This window comes from Rattus norvegicus, chromosome 8 (assembly GCF_036323735.1).
Source record: "Rattus norvegicus strain BN/NHsdMcwi chromosome 8, GRCr8, whole genome shotgun sequence".
Classification (NCBI taxonomy): Eukaryota; Metazoa; Chordata; class Mammalia; order Rodentia; family Muridae; genus Rattus; species Rattus norvegicus.
The window spans coordinates 41,655,038-41,664,170 of record NC_086026.1 but is presented as its reverse complement, the minus strand read 5'-3'; the positions used below and the strand labels follow the sequence as shown (position 1 = coordinate 41,664,170).

General features: G+C 50.2%; 1 protein-coding gene across 8 annotated transcripts in view; it reads right to left on the bottom strand.

The window, feature by feature from the left end:
* Positions 1-642: 642 nt before the first annotated feature.
* Positions 643-9,133, bottom strand: part of Kirrel3 (kirre like nephrin family adhesion molecule 3) — a 539,837-nt gene continuing 531,346 nt past the window's right edge. For 2 of the 8 annotated variants that reach the window (XM_039081393.2, XM_039081392.2), the window contains 5 exons: positions 8,535-8,717; positions 7,131-7,240; positions 2,673-2,759; positions 1,934-2,121; positions 643-1,836 (listed from right to left, as the gene is read on the bottom strand). In XM_039081393.2, the coding sequence (XP_038937321.1) occupies positions 1,383-1,836; positions 1,934-2,121; positions 2,673-2,759; positions 7,131-7,240; positions 8,535-8,717 (1,022 nt within the window). In that variant the 3' untranslated portion in view covers positions 643-1,382. 8 annotated transcript variants of the gene reach the window in all.

Genomic DNA, 9,133 nt, shown 5'->3' with positions numbered 1-9,133 from the left:
ACAGAATATGGATAAGCACAAATTTGATGATGAGGAATCTCATGGTGGGTAAGAACCCCCAAAAAGGTTTCAGAAGAAGAGTCAAAAGCTGTTGAGGACCTCCCATCCTTAGGAATAATTTGGGTTCTTCAGAGTTCCATCCAAACCCCACTCCTTATACTAGAACACTGATTTATCCATTCTGTCTGCTATGATGATGTTTAATTTTCTACCTAGGCAAGTACACTGTGGGATTTTTTATTTTCGAGTCCTATACTTGAGTGTTAATAGTATAGTTGGTGGTGATCTATAGTATTTCAAGAGGGCCTGCTTCTTGTAAAAGGCTAGAAGGATCTGGCCAGTATCCAAAGTCATGGTACTGACTTAGCGTATCTGTCAAGATTTGAAGTTGGTGGTTTTTTTTTTTTCCTGTTTTTCCCCCCAATGTAATCCACAAACAGAGAGTTAGCTTGTAAGTTCTGTTATGACCACAACCAGCCACAACAATGACCTTCCCTGCCTGGGAAAAACTGAAGTCAAGCAAACAAAACATAACACAACAAAAAACCCCAACCAACCAACCAAAAACTCCAACCTCTCACAATGTACTTGGACTCTTGGGGTCTTCCTGTGGCACATGCGGAAACAAACGCACAGAACAGGTTTGTTGTGGGTAATGGCCCTAACGTTTATTCTTAAGTGGGGAGTGATGGGAGAGGTGAAGAAAACTGTCCCTCTTGCACACAGAGTCCTGTCTACAGGAGAATGGATCATTGTTCTTTGTGGTCATTAGCTGAAAGAGTCTGTCTCATCCTCCAGCCTAGATTTCAGCCCCACCCCACCTCAAACCCACACCTCCCAGGAAGCACTCTGCAGTGACTGTTCAACAAACCCTGACAGGAGAAGTTCTCACACTCCTCATATTAGCTTGATTGTGCTGTGGGAAGGAAGGGAGAACAGGAAGCAGGGTGTGAGGGTTGGGGGCGAGGGCTCTGAACTGCACAGCCTGGCACAGGGTGTGTTGGGTCAGCTGTTCTCCAGGCGTTCACATTCTCTCCTTCCCTTCCTCGGCTCTGAGGACACTAGATTCGGATGGGCCAGTCCCACCACCGAGCTCAGAGGCACCAAGTCCAAAAACAGAACTGCAAGAATACAGACACAAACACCAAACAAAGTGGGGGCGGGCTCCCAGGCAAATACTCCTTTGGTCGGGGTCATTTCTCAGCCTCCAGCCTCTGTGGTATGGGCTACCCACAGTGGGGAAGCTGGGGTCTCCGGAGCAGCTCAGTGCTGGGAAAAGGTCCTCCGTTCCCCAAGGCTGTAAGGAATACAGGCATCAGGGATGGCTTATGGGCAGCAAGAGGAGCTAGCAAAGTGGACGGCAGTTTCATAAAAGCAAAGTTCTAGCTGCCACTAATGCCCATGGGAGGACAAGGTGTTTGAGGGACCTTTAGGGAAGAGCACGAGACAAAGGCCCTGAGCACTATGCACTCAACCGCACTCTCTTCATTTTCCACCCGGGAGCCAGATTTGTGCTTGATCAGAGCTTCGAAGGAAGGTGTTAACAGAGGTGCTTGGAGGCCACCCCGGAGGTGGCCAGTTCTAGGGTCCTCTGCAAAATAGCCCCAGTCCTTGGAGAACGAGAATGTGGCCTGTCCTCCTCTTTGGCCCATTCCCACCACAGTGCTTGGTCGGTCCTCAGACGTGAGTCTGCATCCGCCGCTGCAGGGGTCGACTGGGGTCGGAGTTCTGGGAAGAGGACTGGGAGTGGTGGGAAGAGGAGGCAGAAGCCTTGCTGGCCTTGTCAAACTGCACGTAGCCATCTTGTTTGCCGCTGCTGCTGACGCTGCTGTCACACTGCGTGTCCAGGAAGGAGCTGCTGTCGCTGAGGGAGCCCCTCTGAAACTCCCGCTCACAAAGCTCAATGGAAGAGCTGCCCATGCCCAGTACAAACCTCTGTCCATAGTCGTAGAGGCGGCCCTGGCCGCTCAAGGTGCTGTAGATGTTGGTGAAGGACATGCCTGTGGGCACTCGCTGTTTGCCTGTGGGACGAAGGTCTGGCTGGCAGCTGGACAGGGAGATGGTTGGAGTTGAATGGTGTTCTTTGAAGGTGTTGACGCTGTAGTAGCCGTTGGTGGGGTCCTGGGTAGGCAAAAACAAGAGGCATTTCACCAGGGAGTCTTCATTGGCTGTGGCAGGGGGCCAGGTTGAGCAATCCTACTTTCCACAGGGGAGGCAATGACTGAGGGAAGGGTTGGGGAGTAAGGGACCAGGATACAGCAAGGGTTAGCATGGCAGGGATGCTAGCAGACCCTGGCAGGGGCTTATTTGTCAGGAGGGAAGGTGATAGTGTTCCAGACGTGGTCTACATCAGGAGTAATGCAAGATCATTAAAAAAAAAAAAGGCCTTTAATCGCTTTTGTGTATTTGTCTGGAACATGAATACTGACTTCTAAAACTCTATTTGTTATAAGACTGTGGGAGAGGAGAATGCTATGAATCCACCCTTAAGTCAGTTTCTCGGTGTTAGGACAAGGAGAGCAGCTACTTTCAGTCCCTCCCCCTTAGAGGGTGACACCTGTCCCCAGGCTGGCCTTGAGCCCTTCCATTCTGCTGGCTGTGGTTTTTTGTTTGGGAAAGGGACAGATGGGGTCATCATCTCTGTAATCCAGACCCACTGTGGCTGCTCTTACCTTCAGGTTCTGAAACTCCTTCTCCTCTTCTTTGAGGACCTCCAGCTGCTTCAGCACGGAGTCTTGTTGGAATTCACCCCGGTCCATCTACAACCCAAAAATGGCTACTCAGTGCATAGAAGGTGAGCTCAACTCCACCTCCTCCCAGGAGAAGAGGAGGAAATGAGCTCTAAGGGTTGCCATTTGTAGCCCCTGCATGGCCTGGACTGCAGGAAGGCAGGTGAAACAGTTGGATACAATTCCAGACCTCAGTAAAGTTGTGGAAACCCTCACGTCAAGGCAGAGACAGGAGGTGGGGGTGGATGAAGCATCTGTGAGGCCATGTTTTCTTCCACTGGGCAGGGACATCTCCAGACTTCTCATTTGAATATTTGTTGAAAAATTCTGGCCAGGCCCTGCACTAAGGGCCCTGCATATACAGGGTAAGATGCAGCCGGACAGCTCTGCTCACCAGGGAGTTGCGCCTGAGATAAGGAAGTACCCACAGAACGTCAACACCAGCTCTACAGCGGGCTCTTTACGGCAGTCCTTCAGTCAGGGCTAGGATGCTGGAAGGAATCCCAGTGGAGACGCTGGCAGCATAGCTGCTATGGATTGGATCTGAGCTGTCTCCCCAAAGGCCATGTGTTCAAGGCAGTAAGTATCCCCATGACGTGGCTCTATTAGGAGGTAGTGCTTAGTAGAAGGGAGTGAGGTCACTGAAGGTGTGCCCTAGAGGAGGCCACTGGAACTCTTGTCTCTTTTTGCTTCCTGGCCAGCATAACACAGACAGTCTTCTCTGTTGCATGCTTTTCCAGTGATAATTCTGTCTTGATGCAGGTCTGAAGGCATCAGGGCCATGGGAACGTGAACTAAAACCTTGGGCCAAAGAAACTGTTTCTCTTTTATTTTTTAGTTAATCTCTCTCTCTCCTCTGTGTTTCTCTCTCTCTCTCTCTCTCTCTCTCTCTCTCTCTCTCTCTCCCCACTTTGTAACAGTGGGTGTGTGTGGACATCAAATGACAATTTTTTTAAGGTGTTGGTTCTCTTTCCCCTGTGGCTCTGGGGTGGGGTTCAGACTCAGATGGTCTGGCTTGAGCATCACTGGCTTTTGCCTCATGAGTCATTTTAGCAGTGTTGGCTTTGTTGTTGCTGCTCTGAGACAGGGGCTCACTTTGTAGCTCAAGTCGCAGTTGACTGTAGCAAACTTTCTGCTTCAGCTTCCTGAGTCCTGGGATAGAGGTCTGAGCCTTTCCCCCTCCTTTGTGTGTGTTTGTGGTGTGTGTATGTGTGGGGGGGGCATAAATTGACCTTGGGTATTTTTGAAAAGCTCCATCTTATTGTTTGAGGCAAGGTTGCTAACTGAGCCCAGAGCTCACTAGTGTAGCTAGCTTGGCTGCTCTGTGAGCCTAAGAGATCCTCCTGCCTCCACCTCCCCAAGACTTCCATTGCTGGTGCTTGCTTTTTTTCACACGAGTTCTGAGAAAATGGAACTCTGGTTCTCATGTTTGTGTGTCAAGACACCATATGGACCGGGCCATCCCCCAGCCCTGATTTTTCTCAGCATTCTGTCATAGCAGCAGAGAGCCAACTAACAAAACAGGTCACATCTCTTCCTCATGGCAGTGACTCAAACGAACCGGAAAACTGTCTTCCTCGACCTATGCCAAACAGCCTTAGGGAAAAGATACTGCTCTCTTCTAATCCCCACCACACCTTGGTTTTAGGACCTTGCATGTTGTGGTCCCTGGCCAGCATGCTTCTGGCCAGAGTGAGTGCAGTGATCAGTATTTGTGACTGAGTGAGCAGCTGAGCTCCAAATCACCGAGTAATGATGAGGTGTAAGACAAAGCTTCCACAGTGCACAGTGGATGTGTAAAGTGATTGGGGACCACACGGATGCTTCCCCCCAGACATAAGGTGTGTTACCCCTGCAGTGGCGCTCCTGCAGTGGCGCTCGGCCTCAGGCTCCCAACCAACTCTTTGATCAGGGGGTTTTGTTTGCTTACATCTCAGTCTTGTGGGCCACTGTGCCTCCTTCCTGTTATTCCCCTACTAATCGCATTATGTTTTTTTTCCTTCACTTTTCCAGTAAACGTCCTGGTTCCATCTAGAGTGTTATTGTTCTTTCCCACCAGATATAACGTCTAAGGCACTTCCCCTTGATGATGGAGTATTTCCCAGATCATAGGGTATAAAGTCTCCTGGTGTGGAAGAAGGGGGCCAGTGAGTATCTTCCCAAGGGACAGACTAGCTACAGAGCCTCAGCAAGTCCCTTCTGCCAAATTATCCCCTCTGCTCTGCCCCCAAATACTCAGGAACGCCTGCCCTCTTCCTGAGAGCATGACTTTGAGACAGAAGAAAGACCTCTGTGGGAGAGAACTAAAGAGCTCATCAGGGATGAGGGGTAGAACTGATGAAGCTTAATTAGTAGTATCATTCCTTCTCGGGTTTGGGATGTCTGTTCCATCCTGTGAGAAGGAATGCTTTGCTATGTCAGGTACTGTGTCAGGGAGGCCCCACATCAGCTTTGCCATTGAGAGGCTCTGGAGTACCCAGAGAGGCTCCCTTGTCCAGCAGTGGGCTGTCAAAGAGGCTCATGGAGAGTACAGCAAAACCAAAACCAAGACACAGCACAGCTCGACAGTGTGTGGAGGAGGGGGCAGGCGGAGAAAATCTTGGAGTGGATGACATTTGAACCAATTCTTATTGCGGGGTATGAAATTTATCAGAGAAGTTCACAGGGAGAAGGACCATGGGGTCTTCAATGTATAAAGGACTCCTAGAACAGGAGTCACCAGGACTTGTTGTGTCTGCAAAGCTAGGTATGTCTGGCTGGAAGGTAGAACTAGAAAGGTTGGCAGGTGCCGTGCAGCAAAGGGCTCGATGGCATGTTGGGTACCTGGACTTCATCCAGCAGACATGGAAGCCACCGTGAGACTTCAGTAGATTGTCACAGGACCAGATTTGCACTTAATATTTTATTTAGTTTGAGACAGAGTCTCGTTCATCAGTTCAGGCTGGCCTCAGGGTCATAGAGGTACCACTGTTTCTGCCTCCTGAACGCTGGGGTCACAGGCGTGGGCTGCCAGATTTGTGTTTCACAATGACACTTTTGGCAGGGCCACGAAGGATGGATTGTGACAACTGGCCAAAGCCAAGTTCCATTTGGGAGATTGTTGCAGTGGCTGGCAGGGAGGAGGGCAATGGCAAGGCCCAAAATAAGGCAGTGACTGTGGAGGGGAGGTGGGGCACACAGTCGAGACGTATTTTTGAAGCAGAATTGACAGACCCTGAAAATCAATTGACTAGAGGAAGCATAGCAGAGAGGAAAGTCAGTCCCACTCATGAAACATCAGGAGCCTCTGCCAGGGACGGATAAAGCAGCAGTTGCTCCCCATCTAGTGGGCGGATTTAGAGCCACACAGTAGTCAGCAATTCTTGGGCTCTCGTAGGCAGGCCTTGCATTCCTAGATTCTGTACAGCAGATTCAGCCAACCGTGGATCAAAAATATTTAGGGAAAATTGCCTGTACAGAATGTGCATATTTTACTCACCATTAATCCTTAAACAATATGGTACAGTAATTGATTACATAGCGCTTACATTACATTTCATAAGTAGAGATGATTTATATTATATGAGAGGATGTGGGTAGCATCTGTCTCAATGTCATATAGCATTTTATACAAGAGACTCGCACACATTCAGATTTGGGTACCTGGGAATTATAGGACAGAACTCCGCACACGTGTCGAGGGGAAACTCTACTGTACCCCATACGTACTCAGGCTGTTAGTTACCCTGTAATCCTGATGATGACCCTGTTTACGTCCATTTCATAGATATGGTCACTGGGGCTCAGAGAAGCCCTTGTCCTTTATTCCTTGCTTTCTTGTGTCTGTTCCCAGATATTACCACCGCAGTATAAGGTGTCCTATGAGCTTCTGGCAGAGTTGACTAGGCTTCTGCCTGGACAGTTGGAAGGATCGTGGTCCTTGTGGAGAGGATCAGGAAGAGGAGGTGCCAGTTTGGTGTTGTTGGAGAAGTTTCGCACATTTGCTTCCAGTTTCCAAGAAGATGTTTCTGCCAGACTTGTGTGTGTGTGTGTGTGTGTGTGTGTGTGTGTGTGTGTGTGTGTGTGTGTATGAAGGGGGAAGAGGAGAAAAAAATGCATCAAATGTCTACACCATCCCCCTCCCGGTGTGAGACCGTATATAGCCACACATGTGAATTCAAGCACAAGTTCTTTCCTTACTCAGTGGTCAGGATCCAGGTCAAGCATTGCATCAAAGATGTCTTTGAGTTCCCTCCCCATCACTTCACAGATGCACAAATAAACACTCAACTGGCTGAGTGTATGCCTGGCCCACTTCAGGGGCAGGAGGGGTTTGCCTGGATGCGCTGCCTGTCAGCAGTATGGAGAGCACCAAGAAGTCTGTGTTCTCAGGATGGAGTGGGGCATAGGCAGCGCTCTTACCATCAGCTGCTTGATGGTGGTGTGGTCCTCAGCCTCCCGACCAGAAGCTGGCTCCTTGTGTACAATCTCCACTCGAATATCATTTTTGGCTGACACAACACCTTTGAGATCTGGACATAAGATAGGAAAGTGTAGAACAAGAAAGTTCAGTTCTCATCCTTAGGCAAGGGACAGCAACTGCCCCACAGCCCCTTGCTGCCACCCCCTTTCCCCGCTCCACTTCAGGATTTAACCTCCCCTCAGACTCTGGATTTTCAGTTTTTTGCAGGCCCCCACCCATAGAACTTCTGTAGAGATCAACTGTTGGCTGGATGGGCCTCAAAGACTGGTCACGCAAGCCATCAAGCTTCTGCAGTGTCTCCTGTGGCTGGAGAGGCTGTCCTTACACATCCCTCTACTTCCTCTGGTCAGGATCTGTCACTCTGAGTCCTTACTCACGTTGAGAAGTCTTCTCTGTCTGTCTCTACCTGGATTTGAGCTCTCTGTTTACAGGGCCACACATCTTAATGTGAAATAGACCTTAAGGTCTCTCAGCCAATCCAGAGCACACAGCTTCCCTGAACTATGGGAGCAGCCTGTTAGACAAATCTTGCTGAAATACGCTCCCTTGTAATTTTCATGGAGAGGCAGCAAGGGAGGTCTCAAGGCTATTGTGTTGGACAGTCACAAGGTGGTAAGGTTGCTCAGCTGGGAATGGAGAAGAGGGGAGGGGCATCAGCAGCTTCCTCTAACAAGTGAAGGATGGGAGGTGGTCATAGCTTGTCATGGTGACTCAGTGCATTCTGATCCTAGAAGCTCAAAGGTGGTTGGGGGTCATACAAGCTATACCATCCAACTGTCTAATATCACCAATAAGGAAATGGAGGCCGTAAGTACATGTGACTTGCCCAGGGTCACAGAGTAGAAGATGGCACTTCTCCTGTCTTCACCTCCTCTCTGCCATCCTGCCATCTCCTGCCAGTTACATGTAACTCCAGAGCTGAGCCCAGTACAAAGCCCCCCAAATACATATATTCTTTAAGAGTGTAGTGGCCTTAGAGCTGTAGCGCTAAAGATGAAAGACCTTTAGAAGCCTGTCCAGGGCAAGTCTTCACATGCTTCTGTGCTCTGTGTGGGTGACTTGCTTTTCAGGTTAAGCCAGCAGTCTTTGCAGAGCATGGACGGTCAAGCCACCCTGTTCCCTCTGAGGTTTTCTATACACTCCACATAACAGCGCTGTGTGTCCAGCCCAAAGCGCTGGTGGCCTGTCCTGCTACGTGGAGGCCAGTTGAGTTGGGTTCAGGCTCAGTAGAGTTCCCACACGCTGCCAGACACCCTCCAGGGGCATAACAATGCATCATACCCAGCCCTGCCCCAGGAGCTCACAACATTGTTGTGGCCCCTGTTCTTTGTACTCCTGCTTACTTGCTCTCCTGGGCAGTCTAAGCCTGGCCTTTTGCTCTGTCCCCCTCCCTGAGATCCCGGGTCTCCCTCCCGTACTTCTCTGGGAACGGGCACAGCAGAAGGCCACAATGGTTGCCATTAGGACGAGGAAGGCCACGCCAGCTCCTACGGCCACCCCGATGATGACGGCCATTGGCACTGACTCTGTGGGAAAGAAACAAACAAGGCTGATGAGGGAAGGAGAAAACTACTCCCCTGCTGTCCCCCCGGGTGCAGCCCCTGCCAAGCTGGGGCCAGACCACTGCCATGTGGGACCCTCTTGGGAATGCCTTGGTGGGGTCTGGGCAGGCACAGAGAGTCCAGTAGGGGTTAGCTCTGGATAGGAATGTTGAGCCTGGATAGAGGACATAGGGTGGGTGGAGAGTGGGGAGGAGCCAGGGGGAAGGGGTAGATGCTAGAACAGGGTAGAGAGCCAGGGAGAGGAAAACTGGAGATGCAGGACGAGGCTAGCCTAATTTAGCTGTCTTCAGCATTAAGGGAGGAACCTATAATTCATGTACTGGTTAGTGAGTCATAAGTCCATGGCTTTCCTTCGACGACGACGACGACAACGACGACGA